The 18,374-nt window shown below is 50.9% G+C and overlaps 1 protein-coding gene across 2 annotated transcripts; it reads left to right on the top strand.

Moving 5' to 3' along the window:
- The first annotated feature begins 333 nt into the window (after nucleotides 1-333).
- AKR1B1 (aldo-keto reductase family 1 member B) lies at nucleotides 334-17,433 on the top strand. 2 transcript variants are annotated; one of them, XM_043872791.1, is made up of 10 exons: nucleotides 334-491; nucleotides 9,071-9,238; nucleotides 9,910-10,026; nucleotides 11,031-11,108; nucleotides 11,421-11,543; nucleotides 12,036-12,142; nucleotides 12,469-12,550; nucleotides 13,062-13,145; nucleotides 14,967-15,049; nucleotides 17,032-17,433. In XM_043872791.1, the coding sequence occupies exons 1-10, from the start codon at nucleotides 426-428 to the stop codon at nucleotides 17,072-17,074; spliced, it is 951 nt and encodes a 316-aa protein (XP_043728726.1). In that variant the 5' UTR covers nucleotides 334-425; the 3' UTR covers nucleotides 17,075-17,433. The 2 variants fall into 2 exon arrangements, with proteins under 2 accessions (XP_043728726.1, XP_043728727.1); XM_043872792.1 differs by lacking the exon at nucleotides 334-491 and adding an exon at nucleotides 926-1,053.
- Nucleotides 17,434-18,374: the final 941 nt, after the last annotated feature.

Genomic DNA, 18,374 nt, shown 5'->3' with positions numbered 1-18,374 from the left:
AAAAACATGCTACTGGGCCTGAACAATAAACTTATCCTTCAGCGCTCTCAAAAAAAAAAAAAAAACCAAAATTCCTTCCCGGGCTATTATTTATGGGAATTCTGTTACTTTTGCTAAGCATTCGCGTTTCCACGTGTCACAGCTGCTGGCGGTGCTCGGGGCGCCGCGTGGGGGTGTGGGTAAACTGCCCACTTAAAAGGAATCCGGTGCCGCTAGGACCTAGTAGGAGGCGCTTCCTCGCAGAGCCCCCCGGGCTAACAGACGCGCGGCATCAGATTGTCGGGACGGCCAATCAGAAGCCGCGCTTGCCGAGCCAGACGCCCATCATACCCGCCCCTTCGGCCTGCCTCACCGGCTATTTAAAGAACCGCGCTGAGCCACCTCTGCACCGTTCTCTGATCCCGGTCAGCGGAGCTCAAGCAGTCATGGCCAACCACATCGTGCTCTACACCGGCGCCAAGATGCCTATCTTGGGGCTGGGCACCTGGAAGGTAGGTGCCCTGGCGAACGTGCTCCGGGGCTCACTTAAGTGCTCGGCGCGGCCTGGGACGGGAAGGGACCGAGAGTGACCCTGAGCAGTGGCCCCCGCGGCGGACTCCAGGCCTCGAGGGAGCCACGCTCGGGCTGGTCGGGTCCCGGCAGGATCTGGACCTGCGGTTCGGGAGCCCGGGCGCTGAGGCGGGCGGGGCGCTTGCCTCGGTCTCGGACCGGGGGACTTACGGTGGGGTGGGGTGGGGAAGGGGTGCTTGAGAATGGCTCGCGGGTGGCCGACCCCATAACCCCTCGTGCTTGCGATCCGCTGGAATCCGATCTCAGCTGGAAAGACAACTAGGGGGCGCCGATCGAAGGGAAATTTTCCCGAGTCTCCGTCGCTGTGGCTCGGTGGATGGAGGTCGGGGAGGGGCGTTCCCGGAGATGGAGCAAAAAGGGGCGTGGGGCGCCGGCGTCCCTCGCCTAACCGCACCTGCGGGCGCCCGCGCCTTTTGCCTTTCTTCGAAATAGCTGGTCCTTAACCGTTTCCGACTTTGCTCCCTCAGGAACAAGCATCCCAAGGTAAGCCTGGAGTCTGCAAGTAATTGAATTAGGCGGCACGAGTGTGCCCAGGACCTTTCTATTTACTCTGTCCCGAAACGCGCGGGTCGCTGAACTCCCGGAGGCCGGCGTCCCCCTCGGAGTGTCCTGTTCTGGACGAAGGAATCTACGGGGGTGCGGGTGGTTGGGGGGAGGTTCCCACCCATACAAAACTGCGGGCTGGCATCGGTAGTTAAAACTGCCTCCGGAAACCTCGGCACCGCTGGAAGCACTTCACAGCGTCCCCAGGAAAAGGTTAGGAGTAAAAATGGTAGTCTTGAGTATTTGACAGTTGGGGAGCAGTGAGTGATGTTACGGGAGCCGAAGCAAAACCCCCAATTTTTAAACCGCTTGTAAGTTAGCTTGGAGTATTTTGTACATTACGTTCCACGGCTGTGACTCGGGTTTTCCAGGAACTTTAAATATAGGACTGGGCATTGGCCGTTTGCACACTGACAAGGAAAGAAAAGACGGTAGAGATTAAGGGCACCTTGAAATGGTCTGAAAGAGACAGGATTGTATTTATCTCTACCCTAAAGTCAGCAGCAGCTGGAATCTTGTAAACATTCACTGTCGCGGAGTTGCCTCTCACTCAAAGTGTTTCTCGGACAAAGGAATCGGAATTATCTGTGCCTTGTGTTTCCTTCCAAAAGGCCAGTGGTGGCTCTAAGGGTGTAATTGAATTATGGCCATTGTACCAAGTTAAATTCGGTCTGTCGCAGGTTATTCTCTTGGAATGGATGTGAACAGACACTTTCTTGGCAGTGGCAAATTACAATTTCTGAGGCAGCACACAGACATACACGTGTCACTGGAACAAAACCACCACCTCACTGAGCCTTATAAGTTTGTGGCTTCAAAAATTGGGACTTAAGGTCCATTGTTTCAAAATCAGTACTCTGGGGGTAAATAAGGAGTAAAAGTTGATTTAAAACTACAGCTTTAAATCATTTGCTTGAGCTCTTAAAACCTACCCCCAAAGCTGTATATTTAGTTAAGATAGCTCTATAAATCTGTACGTTTAGATCATTCACTTGAGTAAGTTCGTTGAGTGTAAGGGTAGCATCTGACTTGGTCACAAACTGTTTACGGAACTGTTCACAGACTGGTAAATGATAGGTATCCTAAGGATAACATGTCGAATTAATACGAAGAAGTAAGATAATTTCAGATTTGGGGGAGTGGGTGAGGAGTTGAAGTTGTTTGGAACCGTGTAGAGGCATGATAGGGGAGGTGACGGGGAAATAAATGGTTTAAGTATGGGCTTGGAGTAGATTTCCCTCTTTATAAGGAAAAGTATATGAATAGTGTTTGATACCTTTCCCCTGTATGTGTAAAATATATATTCTCACAGATGCTGGACAAAAATGGGGTGACCTAAATACCATTTGCTTATCTTTGTGAGAACTGGGGGAGGCCCTGAGAGTGGGGGCAGTTCCTGGTTCCCATGGGTCTTCCACATCATGGTGGCTGTATTGTATCCTTCGGACCCTTGGCAGGGCTCTGGGAGTCTCCAGTCAGTTATTTTGAAGGTCCTCGGACTCCCCCTCCTCTCCTTGGAGGTGAAGGTTTCAGCCCACTGGGAGAACATCTTGATCTCCAAGCCCATTTGGCTTAGAGGCCATTTCCCCTTGGCAGGCTTGCCTTCCCCAGTGGACAGTAAATAAGCCACGGGCATTGTATTCCCAGGAAGTGGCTGAAACAGATTACTTCTGATGCTGACCAATGTCCTGTTGCTGATAAGTGTTTGAAACTAGCTGAAAACTTGTTGATGGTAAATGGCCGTAATTCACCTGCATGCTCCAAGCCTAGGAATGGAGATCTCTTTTCTCTGCTGCTTTTCCATTGTCTTCTGCCCACACCCACGAGCCTTTGAGACATTTCCCCCTAAATGTCCCCCACCCAATGAAAATTCAACATCACAGATAGACGGTACATCTGTGTGTGTCCTGTGACCCTTTGACAGGCCACAGAACATTTTATAAGCTAAGTGCTTTAGTTTTTGCCTCTTTGAGGTTGAGAACACTTCCTTTAGGAGAAAATGCTGAGAAAGAACTCAGGCCAAGCTCTTGATGGCCTGGGATCCCGGGCTAGAAGAGTCGGAGCTAAACCAGTAGCTTGTCTTTCTGTTCACCTGCTTCATCTCCCTGCAGGCCTCCACCTGCAGCTCTTCAAGAGCAAAGATACTTAAATAAGTCCAGCCTGCGCAGGGCCAGCCCTGGGCCACCCCCATTGCAACCAAGTGGAGACAGTGGTATAATTTAGGACAGCTGGATTCACACCGAGTGAAAGTTAATCTCAGTTTTCTTGTTGGTTTGTGTTTGTGGCCAAACCTGGTTGTGAGCTTTGGTGGAAAAAAATAGCCACAGTGGACTGTTTTCATGTGATAAGGCAACAAAAAAGATCCTTCTTCAGCAGTCTGCTCTTTATCATATGAAATTGTGGTTTACGTTATTAAACTGTAGATTTGGACGTAATTGAACATGAGCCAAATGAGGTTGGCTTATCTGCACCAAGCAATAAAAGCTCCCCTGTTGAGGTGAAGAACTGGACATTGTTGTCATTCTCTGGATTCTCCCAGATGCTTATTCTATTGGAGTCTTATGAGTGGCAGATTTGAAGTCGTCTTGGTACAAAACCGTCGGATACGGGCATTGTGTGTAAGCACAGGACAGGCAAGCTGGCCCAGCTTGCTCAGGTTTCCCCAGACCTTATTGTCCATTGATTAAATTGGAGCAGGGTATAAACCCTTTCAGTCTCCAGAGTACCTTTACGTTCAATATCAGGATACCTTTTTGTTGTTTTGTTTTGGGAGGGTTTCTATTTGTCTGCTTTTGGGCTGTATCACATGACATGTGGGATCTTAGTTCCCTGACCAGGGATCGAACCAGTGCCTCTTTATTGGAAGGGCAGAGTCTTAACTATTGACTCTCAAGGAAGTCTCACGTTTTGGTTATTAAGGTGATGAATTGCAAACAAGAATGTTATTTGTAAATAGGACAAATCAAGACTGGGACTGTTACCTACTGCCCATTTCTTTGTGTGCTTTTCCAGCAACCCCCAGGGGTTAGTAAACCGCAGCCCATTTTTATAAGCAGTTTTATTAGAACACATTTCACTCCTTTACATATTGTTTTTGCAGCAGCAGAGTTGAGCAGGTGTGACGAGACTGTTTGGCCCACAAGGCCTAAAATATTTTCTGTCTGGCCACTTAACAGAAGAAGTTTGCCAATTTCTCTTCCAGAAGATTGTAAATAAATTAGCTGGAAGTTGAATACATTTTGAGAAATTAGGTCACAAATGTCTGTTTAGCATACATGTAGTTGAAATGCTTTATATACAATGAGAAGCAGAAAATTATGTCATGACATCACTAGTATTTTAAACAAAACTGATAATTAAAAAGTAAGGTTAGTTTTTTTTTAATGTAGGTTGAGCTTCTCTGAAGTGAAGCTGGTTTAATCCGAAGAGGTTAAACAATGCTTTTCAGTGACAACTTTTCTCTGACGTGTTACATTTCAAGGCCTTAGAGGTTGATGCCCTGTTTGTTTTATCAATCAAAGTTTACATCAAAAGTTATGGTTACCTATTTTTGCTCCAAGTTTATCATTAGCGCACTGTTAAACTTCTTACCCCGGTTTTTCCCCCCTCAAAGTGAAGTTTCCTTTATTCCTATCCCCCTTCTTCATTACAAAAGTGATACCTGCTAACTGAAGAAAATATTTTTAAAAAGTCAGAAAGAACACAATCTTCTCTTTCCAGACATCTGCATGTTAAAACTACAAAGGGTTCAATCTCTGAGATCCTGTTGTTTGTTGTTTTTTTTTTTTAAACCAATGACACTGTTTTATAACCTTTGTTGTTTGGAGCTGTGTGTTGCTAAGTTGTGTCTGACTCTGCGACCCCATGGACTTTGTAGCCTGCCAGGTTCCTTTGTCCATGGAATTCTCCAGGCAAGGATATTGGAATGGATTGCCATTCCCTTCTTCACGTTTGGAGGTGTAGTATTTTTGTTGTTTGTTTGCTTGCTTCTGGCTTGCAGAGGGAATAGAGGGAGGGATATTAAGGTACCTAGCAGCACGAGGAGAAGGCACTGGCGACCCACTCCAGTACCCTTGCCTGGAAAATCCCATGGATGGAGGAGCCTGGTGGGCTGCAGTCCATGGGGTCGCTAAGAGTCGGACACGACTGAGCGACTTCACTTTAACTTTTCACTTCCATGCATTGGAGAAGGAAATGGTAACCGTCTCCAGTGTTCTTGCCTGGAGAATCCCAGGGATGGGGGAGCCTGGTGGGCTGCCGTCTATGGGGTCGCACAGAGTTGGACACAACAGAAGCGACTTAGCAGCAGCAGGAGCTCCAAGCAGAGCGGAAGATGATTGGGTTTTAAAGGGAAAGGAGAGAGAGAGAGAGACATGGATAGTAATTATTCGAGTTGGGACTGCCTGGCCTGAAGTGTTACGTGAAAAGGAAATAGGCCCAGTTTGTGGTACTGACGGGGGGCTCTCAGGGGTAGAGACGTGTCAGCGACGTCACTTGGTACCATCAGCTAGAACATTGTCCAGTTGCTGCTCAAGCTCAGAGCTCTAAGTTCTGAGGGGATGGGCATGGGCAGCTGTGCCCAAGTCACAGGGCAGATTAGTGGCAGAAGTGAATTTCAAACATGATTTCACCTATGTGATTTGTATAATTTGGTTATTTATAACTTGGGTGTTTCCCCTGCTGGTTTTCTGTGGATTTCCTGTTAGATGTATAGAAACATATTTTCGTGATTATCCTCTTTTCAAAGTCTCAGTCTGGACCCCCGCCTTGTGTTTGCAGTTTTCAGTGTGGCCAGGGGGTGAGGAGACGGTGTAATCATGTGTTGGCATTCCCAAGTTTATTGAGCCTTTTATTTTTTTTCAATCAGATCTCTAAGTGGCTGCTTCATTAGTGATGAGGAAAGTTAGTTTAGTCTCCTCCTGGGGAGGGTTCTGGGTAATTAGTACGGAACGTAGTTTGTGGATTCCGGTACATTTTCATCCCAGAGGATGGTTTACCAAGCCCAGGTGACTGGTCCTCTCCCTGACCAGTGTCTCCCTTCTTCCAAGGACAGACCTCTGAGCCAAGGCTGGCCCTCAGGTCCTGGTGCCAGGGTTCGAACCCCGGCATCTCTTTTTCACTGCTCGATCATGGGCCAGTTTCATAAACTCCGCACCTTCATTCCCTAATCCACAGAGATCACGGATACCCAGGGTTGTGGTGGAGATGCAATTCAGTGATACACTTAAAACTAGTGAAGACTGATCCATAATAAGTGGGAGCTGTTGTTACTTTCTCTCCGAGCCATTGAGCGCTGCACACCACGTGGGTCAGGTTCCGTTTGTGACAGGACCTGCCCTGGCACAAGCCTTCTCCTAACCACATGCCTGTCCCCAGGCTGGCCCGGGCCCACCCAGCCCAGGTGAGAGTTGTTTTCCCCACTGCACACAGGGCCGGTAGCCCCAGGCAGCCTTCCCCCCGCCCACCATCACTGCAAAGATGTCTCCAGAAAGGGGAAGCCAGCATGTAGTATCCATTCGCTGGAGTCCTCTTATGGGTTGCCACAGCTTGTACGTATTGAATTTGTAAATGCCCAACAGTCCTTGCTTCTGCTCCTCATTGTCCTATGAAAGCAGTTTGGACTCAGCTTCTTAGCACATGCTTTCCAGCTAATCAGTCTTCTCTGTCCGGGCAAGGGTTGGGGAGCCACAGCTTCTTGCTGACCTCTTGTAGGTCATTTCTGTCCTTGGCTCCTCTATAAAAGCATCACAAGAACTTGTTGTTGTTTTTTTTTCAAAGTTTTAGGTCCATTGTTCAGCAGCCTTGATTATCCTACTCGGCGCTCTTTTGGTCCCAAGGAACCAAATAACCAATTTAATCTTAAGCAGGAAAGAAAATGTGCTGGGGGTGGGGAGTCACTGACTTAGAGGATGTCAGGAGTACCAGAGCCAGGGCTATGAAGGATATGGCCAGGAGCTGTCTCTCGTCCGCTCTTCATCTGCCCCTCAAACCCTACTTCCATCTAGCACCTCCTGGCACACGTGTTCCCCGCACAGAGACGCCAGCAGAATGAAATCTTGTCCTGGGAGTGCCTGCTGAAGTCCAAAGACGGAATCCCGTGGGCCTGCCTGGGGTCGTGTCTCGGGCCCTGGACCAGTCTCTGTGGCAGATGCAGCGCATGGCTGGGCCTGCCCTCTGCCTGGGGTTGGGGGCGGTGAGCTGCTAGGCTGGTACAGAACACGGCCCCACAGAGAAAGTCCAGCCAGGGTACCTTCAAGCCTGAAGAAAGTTGATGGCGTGCTAGAGTCCCCGACCTGGGTCTCCGTATACCACCTGGCTTTCTCCTGGGAAGGGGTGTGCCCTGCTCTCATCAGCGACAGCAGTGCCCAGGGGGCCCCAGGGACACCGTGGTATTTCTGGCCACGCTGAGGTTCCCTGCCCTGTTCGTTTCACCGTGAAGGATGGGGAAGACCGCAGGTACAGCTTGGGTCCTCCGGGGACCTAGGAGATGGCCAGGTCGTCTGAAGATGTCTGATGTCACACCCGAGGTCAGCATTGCCCATCTGCCCCCTCCTGCTCCCTCTGGGGTGGAGAGCGAGCTGGGCGAGCTCACGGCTCGGTCCTGCGCTCCTCTGCCTTCCTCTGTTGGCGACAGCTGATATCAAAACAGCAGATGTCTGCAGCTGCTCATGGCCCCCGGGGAGTTCCCCTGCTCATTCTTTTCTACCCCAGCTCCCTGGAGGAATGTGCCCTATTCACCCACCAGTCCGCTGCACATGTGTTTGTTTTCCACCTCTCTGGTCCAAGCAGGAGTGTTGTGGAGATGGGTGTGTGCGCAGTCAGGCTGGGCGCTGGATGCAGGGGTGGTGCTGTGCCTTCCTGCTCACCCAGACACACACGTGGTCCAAGCAGGGGCAGCGTTCAGTCTTTGTGCAGCTCTGACCACGAACCATATGGTGGTCTTCCACAGCTCCCATTTCCCACTCCTGTCAACTCCTTTCTCTCCGCTAAATGCCTCTGAGCGGCCACTTCCCACCTCCACCTCTTAAAGCAGATTCCTACACAGTGAGATTTGAGCACAGGCCTTTGAACCTGCAGCAGTCACGTTTATGACTTTGATACTCCCCAAACTGCGTAAAAACAAGTGATGACTAATACCAGAATCTACCTGTGGAAGGAGAAAATAAGTCATAAGCGTTCACTGACAGAACTTGAGAACCAAACGGGAATTGGGGTGACTATTTAACAGTGGTTTTGAAGTATTTTGAGTTGTTTGAAAGCAGTGGTATCCCTCATTGTCTTAGGAACCTGACAGATTGAGATAGTGTGGGCTTTTGTTTGTTCAGTTCAGTTGCTCAGTCGTGTCTGACTCTGCAACCCATGGACTGCAGCACGCCAGGCTTTCCTGTCCATCACCAACTCCCAGAGTTGCTTAAACTCATGTCCATCAAGTCGGTGATGCTGTCCAACCATTTCATCCTCTGTTGTCCCCTTCTCCTCCTTCAGTCTTTACCAGCATCAGGATCTTTTCCAGTGAGTCAGTTCTTCGCATCAGGTGGCCAAAGTATTGGAGCTTCAGCTTTAGCATCGGTCCTTCCAATGAACACCCAGGACTGATCTCCTTTAGGATGGACTGGTTGGATCTCCTTGCAGTCCAACGGACTCTCAAGAGTCTTTTCCAACACCACAGTGAATTGTTTATACAGTGATTTGTAAATCAACAGATGCTGAACAAACACGGAAGCTAGGGGCTTTGGCCCATCTAGTTAAGGTGATCTGTGCTGCTAGTAGAGGGTGATCAGAGTTTCCTAAAGTGAAGCACCGTGGCGTCTCACCTTGGGTGGCCTGGCTTTACGGGCCTTGAAGGAAGAGGAGCCGCTGAGGAGCCTGGGTTCCCTTCCTCCTGGCTTGTGTGCAGACTGTGTTTTATTTCATTTTTGATCTTATCCCCATTCCTTCCATTTCCTATTTCTTTCAGTCCCCTCCAGGCAAAGTGACGGAGGCTGTGAAGGTGGCGATTGACCTTGGGTACCGTCACATTGACTGTGCCCACGTGTACCAGAACGAGAATGAGGTGGGTTTGGCCCTCCAGGCAAAGCTGCAGGAGAAGGTGGTGAAGCGTGAGGACCTCTTCATCGTCAGCAAGGTACCCCGTCCCGCAGGGGAGCCTGAAGGGAGGGTTCTCATCCATGTTCATCCAGGGCAGCATCTGTTTAGGGGCCAAGACCGCACCCTGGGGTCTTTGAACACAGCTAGGGTTATCACCCAGCAGGCGGTTCTTCCTGGGCAAATGTGTGACTCAAGGCCACACCCAAGGCCATGTGTGCCTGTCTGTTGGATGGTCATTCCACTGGGACCCACTGGCTGGAGCCCTTGCTGATGAGGCCAAGGCTATGGGTTGGCACCCCCTTTCCAGAGGGTTACCTCTGATAATAGGACTTGGTTCCCCTCTGCAGACTGAGCTCTCTTGATGGTTCCCAAGATATACTGGGTGGGAGGGTGAGGCTGGCCCCACAAAGACCAGCCTGGTGGGAAAATAGGCCCTGAGAACTATGTTCAGGGCCTGGGGCTGGCTTGCCAACCTGCCCATTCCATATTATGCCTTCAGTTTGGTCCTCCTGAAAGGGTTCCTTGACCTGATTATCCTCCCTTCCTTTGGGAAATTAGGATTCACGTGTGCAGTGGAATCTCTGTCCCCACCATTGACAGCGTCACGGTGAAGTGGGTGGGTTGTGGGGTGCAGAAAGCGAGTCCCCTGTCCCCGAGCCATCTGGCTCCTGGCCTGCGGGCTAAGACGTGTTCCCTCCCCGGCTTCAGCTGTGGTGCACGTATCACGACAAGGACCTGGTGAAAGGTGCCTGCCAGAAGACGCTCAGCGACCTGAAGCTGGACTACCTGGACCTCTACCTCATCCACTGGCCCACGGGCTTCAAGGTAGGGGCTCAGGGGTCTCCAGTGGCATCGCCCTCCGCTGTGAGCAGGTCACAAGCAGGTAGACCCTCTGTGTGTGGCCCTGCCACTGCACTCGAGGTGTGGTCCCTAGACCAGCAGCAGTGGCCTCGCCTTGGAGCTTGTTAGAAGTCCGCCTCGGGCCCCACCCAGCCCTCTGACCCAAACCAAGGGTGGCTCACTCGCACGTTTCAGAGTTGGAGGAGCACCACTCTTTGTTATTTGGTAATTGGGTAAACTTCAACCTTTGCGACTATGAACAAAGGCTGAGGTGACACTCCTTCCCATAAGGCGGCGTCATCAGCTACCACGGCTCCCCACCACCTCAGGCACCTTCACATACACACACGCACACACACGCACGCACATATATATGCACGCACCCTGCACTTAATGCATGCGTTTTCCTGTATTCCATACACATCCTGTGGAAGGATAAACCTCGACAACCTTCCTCTCAACACACAAGAACTCTAGAGTTATTCCATCCTTAACCTCCATTCTAGCCACAGGCTCAGTTTTCTGCTTCATCAGCCAGTGTGAAAGCATGCGGGTTTTACCCTGAAGCTCTTATTTTATTGCACTGGGGTGTATCCAGGCCTGACTTGCATCCTTTGTTTTTTTTTTTTCACAATAAGCTGGCGAGGCTCAGCCAGGTGGTGGTTTTGTAGGCTTGGGTCCAGCCAGGACATGGGCCCTGGGTCCCCCCCTATCCACACACCCCCATACACGGCAGGCTTCATCTCGCTGACCGAGAATTCTCCATCTCCACACGATGGTCAGTGCCCACCCGACTGATAGAAAAGGGGTCTGGAGGCTTCAGGAGCTGTCTGCTATTTCTTTTTCCCAATGACATGGATTTGCCCTTGATTAGCATCTGAAAACAGCTGTTGCAGTTTAGAGCAATTGTTTTAGAACTTTGCTTTCCACAGTGTATCTGCCCCAGCAGATCTCTGCAGGTCTGTGATTATTTTTGATTGTTACTGCAGCCTGGGAAAGACTTCTTCCCATTGGATGAGGATGGCAACGTGATTCCCAGTGAGAAAGATTTCGTGGATACCTGGACGGTAAGGCAGCCCCTGGCTTGGCCTTCCCTTTCTTGCCAGCTCCCCGGCCTCCTTGTAAGGGACCAGGCGTGAATGACCTGCTCCACAGTTTCTTTTCCCGTGATTGTTACTCTGTCACTGTTGTAGCTCTTCCTGCTTCATTAAAGCCATCCTGGCTTTTGTCTCAATGCCTCTTGTCTTCCGAAAGATCTGACTTGCTGGCACTGAATAATAAAGGCATGACCTGTTTAAGCTGGCTGGTGCAAGAGGTGCTTCTGGTCCTTGTCCTTCTGGGCACATGTCAGCAGCAAGCAGACCCTCTTTGGTTTCTAGGCCATGGAAGAGCTGGTGGACGAAGGGCTGGTGAAAGCTATTGGAGTCTCCAACTTCAACCATCTCCAAGTGGAGAAGATCTTAAACAAACCTGGCTTGAAATACAAGCCGGCGGTTAACCAGGTAATGTCAGCAGGGAAGCTAGTGTGCGTGGGAGACTGTTGTGTGACCCTTAGATGCTAGCAGTGCCTTGTTAATCGCATCACCCGGAGGCGGGTCCCTGGGCGCTGGCAGAGTCCTGAGTTATGGCTCAGAAAAGACGGTGTCACATCCGAGAGTGAAACTTGCAGGAGAGAAGGGTTTTGAGCCTGGCTTGTGATGACTCAGAGTCTTGAGATGAGTTGCGTGCAGACATTGACATCCTCAGACCTGTCACAGTTGATAAGTGGCCAAAGCCAGAAAAAACCCTCGAGGCCCTTGGCCATGGTAACAGGACTAGGATCCTTAATGTCAAGAATGCTAGCTGGGAAGCAAGAGTTGTCACTGCCCATCCAGGAGATGGGATGCGGGTTGCCCATAACTTTCTGTCTGGAGGGAGGGGTCTTAGCCAGGGAAGACTTCCGGTGTGGCCTGTGCCCACAGGGTCAGCATCAACCCTCCCGTGTTTATCCGCAGATTGAGTGCCACCCATACCTCACTCAGGAGAAGTTAATCCAGTACTGCAACTCCAAAGGCATTGTGGTGACCGCCTATAGTCCCCTCGGCTCTCCCGACAGGCCCTGGTGAGTCTCCATGGGATCGTGTTCTCTTGTCAATTGGCGGAGATTAGAAATGGCTGAAAAAGGAAAATCCAGCATCAAGGAGGATGCTTCCGAGGTGATCGGCAGACCTCCCCGGGAGCCTCCTGTTGGGCTTCCTGGTCGGCGTTTCTAGTAGCAGGATGCCTCCTCTTTTTCCAAGGGTTGTGAGTTTGTAGCTGAACTCTGAATCAGGAGGAGACTGGCGGGCCGCCCTCTGAGGTCGATGGGCCTTAGGGTTAGGGTCACGGCTGCCTTGAGCGGTGGTGACAGTGGTCACTCATGCAGACCGTCTTGCTGTCTGTCTCCAGGGCCAAGCCCGAGGACCCTTCCATACTGGAGGACCCCAGGATCAAAGCGATTGCAGACAAGCACAATAAAACCACAGCCCAGGTATGGCCGTCTCCAGGCTGTCGTGACTGTTCCCAGAACTTCCTGCATTCGTGGTGGTTCCCGTCAGCCCTCCCCAGACGTATGGCTTGGGTCCGGAAGCGTGGTAGCAAGGGCACAGAGGAGCCTTAGGAGACTGTGTGGGGCTGGGGATGATCGGACCTGCCCCGCTACCTCTGAAGGCTACCACGAGGGTCCACACTAGCCCCTGTTTGGGAAAGCCCGTCTCTGCTCGCAGAAGGGCTCGGCTGTGTGCTCCCAAAGGCTAGCGCGAGCTCCTAGACAGGGAGTAACATACAGAGAGACAAAGAGGCTGGGAGCTGGGCTGGGGGTTGGGACCTGAGCACCTCACTTCCTCCTTATAGTGCGTGAGACATTACCCCTGAGCTGGTCTCCTCACTGTGAAGTTCTGGGGTTTCTCTCTTTGGGTGTGGGCTGGGGTGGGGGTCAGGTTGGGCGAGTGGAAAGTGCAGAGCTCCTGATGGACGTACGCGCTTGGCATCTCTTTGCACAGGTGCTGATCCGATTCCCCATGCAGAGGAACCTGATCGTGATCCCCAAGTCAGTGACACCTGAACGCATTGCTGAGAACTTCCAGGTAAGTCCTGGCTGGTCGGCCCGGGGTCCCCTCGGTGGTGGAGGGGTCAGCTTTTCACCGGGCCTCTGGATGGTCATGTGTGGGCCCCCCGCCGTCTCCTCTCGGGCAGGGAGCCCACCGTAGACACGGGACACTGGTTCCTCATGGGTGGCAGTGCTGCCAGGGCAGCCCTGGGCCTCGTACATGCACACACCTGCGCTGGGACTTCTCAGGGACTTGTCATTTGCCCGAGAAATGTTGCTCTTGAGTGATGCTGCTTGGATTTGCATCAGGACTCAGTTCCCCATCTGTGAAACTGTCACTTATTACAAGGGTTATCACGAAGATGAAATAAGATGCAGACAGCACCGGGTACCTTTGTAAGCACTCGGGAAACACTGCCGTGCTGACAGCTCCGGGGCCTGAGAGGCCTTGCAGGGCTCCAGTGAGGTGTTCCGTGCGGGTTCCCTGAGCACCTGCCAGAGCCGAGGAGGCCTTCTGACCTCACAGCCCCTCCCGCCCACCTGCCTGCCTCCCGCACCAGGGTCGGGGGCCGGGCCAGGAGACGAGCTCCCCAGGAGGGTCCCAGTGCCCCTGAGGCGAGCAGCTCTTGGTCTTCACCCAAGCCCTGGTTCCTGTGGCTCTGTTTCCAGGGAAAGCAGCTGATCACGCCTGTTCCACTGGCCAGGGGCTGCGGCTGTAACACAAGCTGCTGGCCGCCTGGGGCCCGGGCAGGGTGGGGAAGATGAATAAAGTGGTGAAATAGTATGAGAAACACATACCCTGCTAGAGATGGATTTTTTTGTTTCTTCTTTTATTTTTTCAAAGTGTTGGAAAAGACACATTTTCATTAAAAAATTGTTTTTTAAAACCCACTTTTATTTTTTAAACCTATTTACTTTTAATTGGAGGATGTGTTAGTCACTCAGCCGTGACTGACCCTTTGCGACCCAATGAAGAGTAGCCTCCTACATTCCTCTGTCCATAGGATTTTCCAGGCAAGAATATTGGAGTGGGTAGCCATGCCCTTCTCCAGGGGATCTTCCCGACCAAGGGATCGGTCCTGGGTCTCCCACATTGCAAGCAGATTCTTTACCATCTGAGCCATCAGGGAAGCCCAATCAGAGGATACTTGCTTTACAATATTGTGTTGGTCTCTGCCACACATCAGCCATAGGTATATATACGTCCCCTTCCCTCGTTTTTAAGCTTCCAAGCCACATAGCATGTGGGATCTTAGCTTCCTGACTTGGTATCAAACCCTGGCCCCCTGCAGTGGAAGCACAGAGTCTTAATCACTGGCCTGCCAGGGAATTCTCTGGGCAGAGGTTTTGAAGTGAACTAAATAGAAAAAAAAAGTATCATTTTGCCTGGAGGATCTGGAAGGGAAAGGTCTGTTTTCATTATTCATATACCCAGGCAAAACATGTGTGTTCTGAGTGGCCATGTAATGAACTTTCTCTGAATTTAGTCTACCTTCCTGCCCCTCCGCACAGCAGGCAGCATCTCACCAGTGGTCCTGCCTGGAGCTGATCATATGCTTTCATATTCTGTGTTGGATTTTGTTGCTTAGTTGCTAAGTCATGTCCAACTGTTCTGCAACCCCATGGACTGTAGCCCACCAGGCTCTTCTGTCCATGGGATTCTCCAGACAAGAATACCGGGAGTGGGTTGCCATTTCCTTCTCCAGGGGATCTTCCCGACCCAGGGATCGAACCTGAGTCTCCTGCGTGGGCAGGCAGGTTCTTCGCCACTGAGTCGCCAGGGAAGCCCCTACCTGTGTTGGATAGCTGTTTACAGAGCTTCATGGGAGCTGTGGTTTCTATTTTGTTTGCTTTTTAGGTCTTTGACTTTGAACTGGACAAGGAGGATATGAACACCTTGCTCAGCTTCAACAGGGACTGGAGGGCCTGTGCCTTGGTGAGGTGAGTCCCGGGAGATCCCCTGGAGGGGTGCAGGTGAAAGGATAACTGCTGAGGCCTTCCCACCCAGGTCCTGCTCTGGCAGCAGCTCTGGCTTGTTCACGTTACCTGGCCTTCTCCTCCATGTGCTGCAGCGAGCGTTTACGGCATGTCAGCCGAGCCGCACTCGGCCCCAGGGGAAATGCCCGGCGCCCTGCCCTGGTCTCTCCTCGCCCTGTGCACTGGTGGCCTAACCTGCAGTAACCTAGGGGCCAGACAGCTGCTTTTTTTTTTTTTTTTAACTAGGGTATGTTGCTTCATAATATTACATTAGTTTCTGCTGTACAAGGAAGTAAACCAGCTACGTGTCTATATATATCCCCTCCCTCCTGCCCTGTCCCACCCATTGAGGTATTTTGACTTTTACTTTTCAAAGTTGAGTGGCTCATATGAAACCGGATGATTCCAGGTGGCCCCTGCCCCACCTTCCTGGGAGAATTTCCCCGTGACTCTTTATCCTTAAGGACTCGTGAGAGGGTTCTGGTGGAAGGCTGTGCTCGGGGCCCTCCCAGCACCCCAGCTCTGATAGTGGGGCCACCTGGACCCCTCCAGTAGCCGTGAGCTGGTTCCTTGTGTTCCCTCTGATTGGTAGTTTGGAAGGAGATGACAAGGAAGTAGGGTTTGGGTTTTTTTTGTTTGTTTTTTCCTTTTTGTACCACTATGTTAACTCAGCAAAGTTTAAAACACATTTCCTGCTTTCAAGAAGACTCTCCCCATTTTACATGGAGACTAAGAACCTGCTCTGTGACTGTATCGTCTGACCTCACCGTTTCTTCTCTGTCCCCTCTGGCATTTACTCTCCTAAGCAGAGTTTGAGCGTTCCCTCAGGCCGGCCCGGGTGCTAGCTGTCCTTCCAGCCCTTGCTCTCTCTCCAGATCCTAGCTGGCACCCCTGGTGGTTCCCCCACATCTCTGGCAGGTGTTCCCAGGTTTGCTTCTTGATTAACAGCTCTCGCCTGACCTTGGGGCAAGCCCTTGCCTGTGAGCGTGTGGCTGCCACGCTGTGGCCACAGGCAGAGTTTACCACTGGCCCTCTCTGAGGTCCCTGTATGTGTTAATGGCACTGACCCTTTAGACATTAAAATCTTATTTGAGCTAGTGGGCAAAGGAGAGAGAAGAGAGAAGTGAATCAGTCACCAAGTCCCATCCTTGTTGTCCTTTGAGAACTGCTCATTATTCATTTAGTTTCCTTTCCCCTTCCAGCTGCTGACGCAGCGTATGGTAGGGCGGCTGCTGCAGACCACTGATGTGTAATGGGTTGGGAAAGAGTCATTTGCCCCAAGCAGGGTTCACCCTGGGGCCTTTCACACTCTTCCCAGCCAGGCTTTCCAACACTGTATACCTCCCACACAGGCCATAGGGCTGTGAACCTTGGCAAACAACTCCTGTGTCTTTCCACCCCCAGCTCAACGTCCAGCCTCTATAGCAAATCTTTAGTTGTTCATTTCAGCTCCCACTGGTCCCGGGAGGCCTCTGGAGATGACAGTGGCCTCTTGCTCCATGTCTTCTCTGTATCTGTGAGTCTGCCTTTTTTTTTAATTGGTGGAAAATCGTTTTACAATTTTGTGTTGGTTTCTGCTGTACGCCAAGGGGAATCGGTCATAATTTTGTGTGTATATATATCCCTTTCCTCGAGGCTCCCTGCCCTCCCCCAACTCCAGCCCTCCGGGTCATCACAGAGCACCAGGCTGGGATCCCACTGACTTTGTTTTACACATAATAGTGTATATATATGTCAGTGCTACTTTCTCCATTCGTTCCACCCTCACTTTCCTCTGCTGTATCCACAAGTCCGTTCTCTACTAGGTTCATCAGTACCATTTTTCTAGATTCCATGTATATGCGTTAATGTACAATACTCAAGACATCACTTCTATCTATTTGAAGTTGGTTACGGTAGAAATCTCATCCAGGAAAGACTAATGTGTTCCTATTTTCTCCTGACAGCTGTGCCTCCCACAGGGATTACCCCTTTCACGAGGAGTTTTGAAGGAGTTTTGAAGCTGCAGGTGCCTGCCCTTGCCCGGGTGACCTGCCGTCTCCCACCTCACTTCTCTTACATGTAGCGTAATTTGGCCTGTGTCCCTCAGTGGTGGGTCATCGAGGGCTCAGCCAGCTTGGTGTCGGGTCCAAAGAGCAGAATCAGTAGATTAGTAGAAATCTTTTCAGTTTTCCTTCGCCCTTCTAGTCTCGGGAACTGGGGAACATGCAACCCAAATACTCTTTTCTAAATTGAATTTACAAAATCAGAATAGTGCCTCTAACGGTGGGGTTTTGATTGCTTGGAATTGTAATCCTTTCAGCTAGACTTTTCTTTGCCTGAAATAAAAAGTGCTCTTATGAGTCTGATGCTGTCTGTTTTGTTTTGGTTTGTTGAAACAGTACACCACCTTCTGGGCCCATCGACCCTGCTCCCAAGATACCATACAGCTGACCACTCAGCCCCACAACAGGAGGAAGGACTTAGCATCTTAACACTTAGGACCTCAGTACTGCACCCACTTAGCTTTAGGGGGCTGGATCCCCTCCTGACTGCATATCAGACACCCCAGGGGCTTTGAATGCTAGCATGCTGGTCCTCATCCCTGGAAACTTACCTAATTGGTCCAGGTGTAGTCAGGACATCAGGAGTTTGCAGGACCCCTGGGTGACCCTTGTGCAGCCAAGCTGAGAACGACAGCTCTAGGACCGAACCAGGACGTGAACCCCGTTTGTAATTTCACAGATTTACTTGGTTTTTTCCTCCTACTTGTGAAGGCCAATAGTCCTGTGGTTACTAAACAGCACCACTCACGAGAGACTGCTCTCAGGAGGTTCATTGTCTGGGGCAGAGGGAAGAAAAGCAGCAATAATTGGTAGCTGGGGCCACTATAACAAAAAACCAGAGACTGGGTGGTTTAACAGAAATGTATTTCTCATGGTTCTAGAGGTCTGAAGTCAGAAATCAGGGTGCCAGTGTGGCTGAGTTCTTATGAGGGCCCTCTTTATGGCAGGTAGATGCCTACCTTCTCACTATATCTTCCAGGGATAGAAATGAAAGAAAGCTTTCCAGAGGGCCGACTCATTGGAAAAGACCCTGATGCTGGGAAAGACTGAAGGCAGGAGGAGAAGGGGATGACAGAGGATGAGATGGTTGGTTGGCATCATCAACTCAGTGGACATGAATTGAGCAAACTGCAGGAGATAGTGAAGGACAGGGAAGCCTGGAGTGCTGTAATCCAGGGGGTCGAAGAGAGGCAGACATGACTGAGTGACTAACACTAACTTAACTGACAAAGTGACATAGGCCA

The sequence above is a fragment of the Cervus elaphus genome, chromosome 18 (assembly GCF_910594005.1).
Source record: "Cervus elaphus chromosome 18, mCerEla1.1, whole genome shotgun sequence".
In the NCBI taxonomy this organism is placed as follows: domain Eukaryota; kingdom Metazoa; phylum Chordata; class Mammalia; order Artiodactyla; family Cervidae; genus Cervus; species Cervus elaphus.
The sequence above is the reverse complement of the archived record's forward strand: the minus strand, read 5'-3'. Positions and strand labels throughout refer to the sequence as shown.

Coding starts and splice junctions, on each gene's coding strand:
- AKR1B1 (XM_043872791.1), top strand. CDS start 426: ATGGCCAACCACATCGTGCTCTACACCGGCGCCAAGATGCCTATCTTG. Junction 492..9,070: donor TGGGGCTGGGCACCTGGAAG/GTAGGTGCCCTG, acceptor TATTTCTTTCAG/TCCCCTCCAGGCAAAGTGAC. Junction 10,027..11,030: donor ACTGGCCCACGGGCTTCAAG/GTAGGGGCTCAG, acceptor TTGTTACTGCAG/CCTGGGAAAGACTTCTTCCC.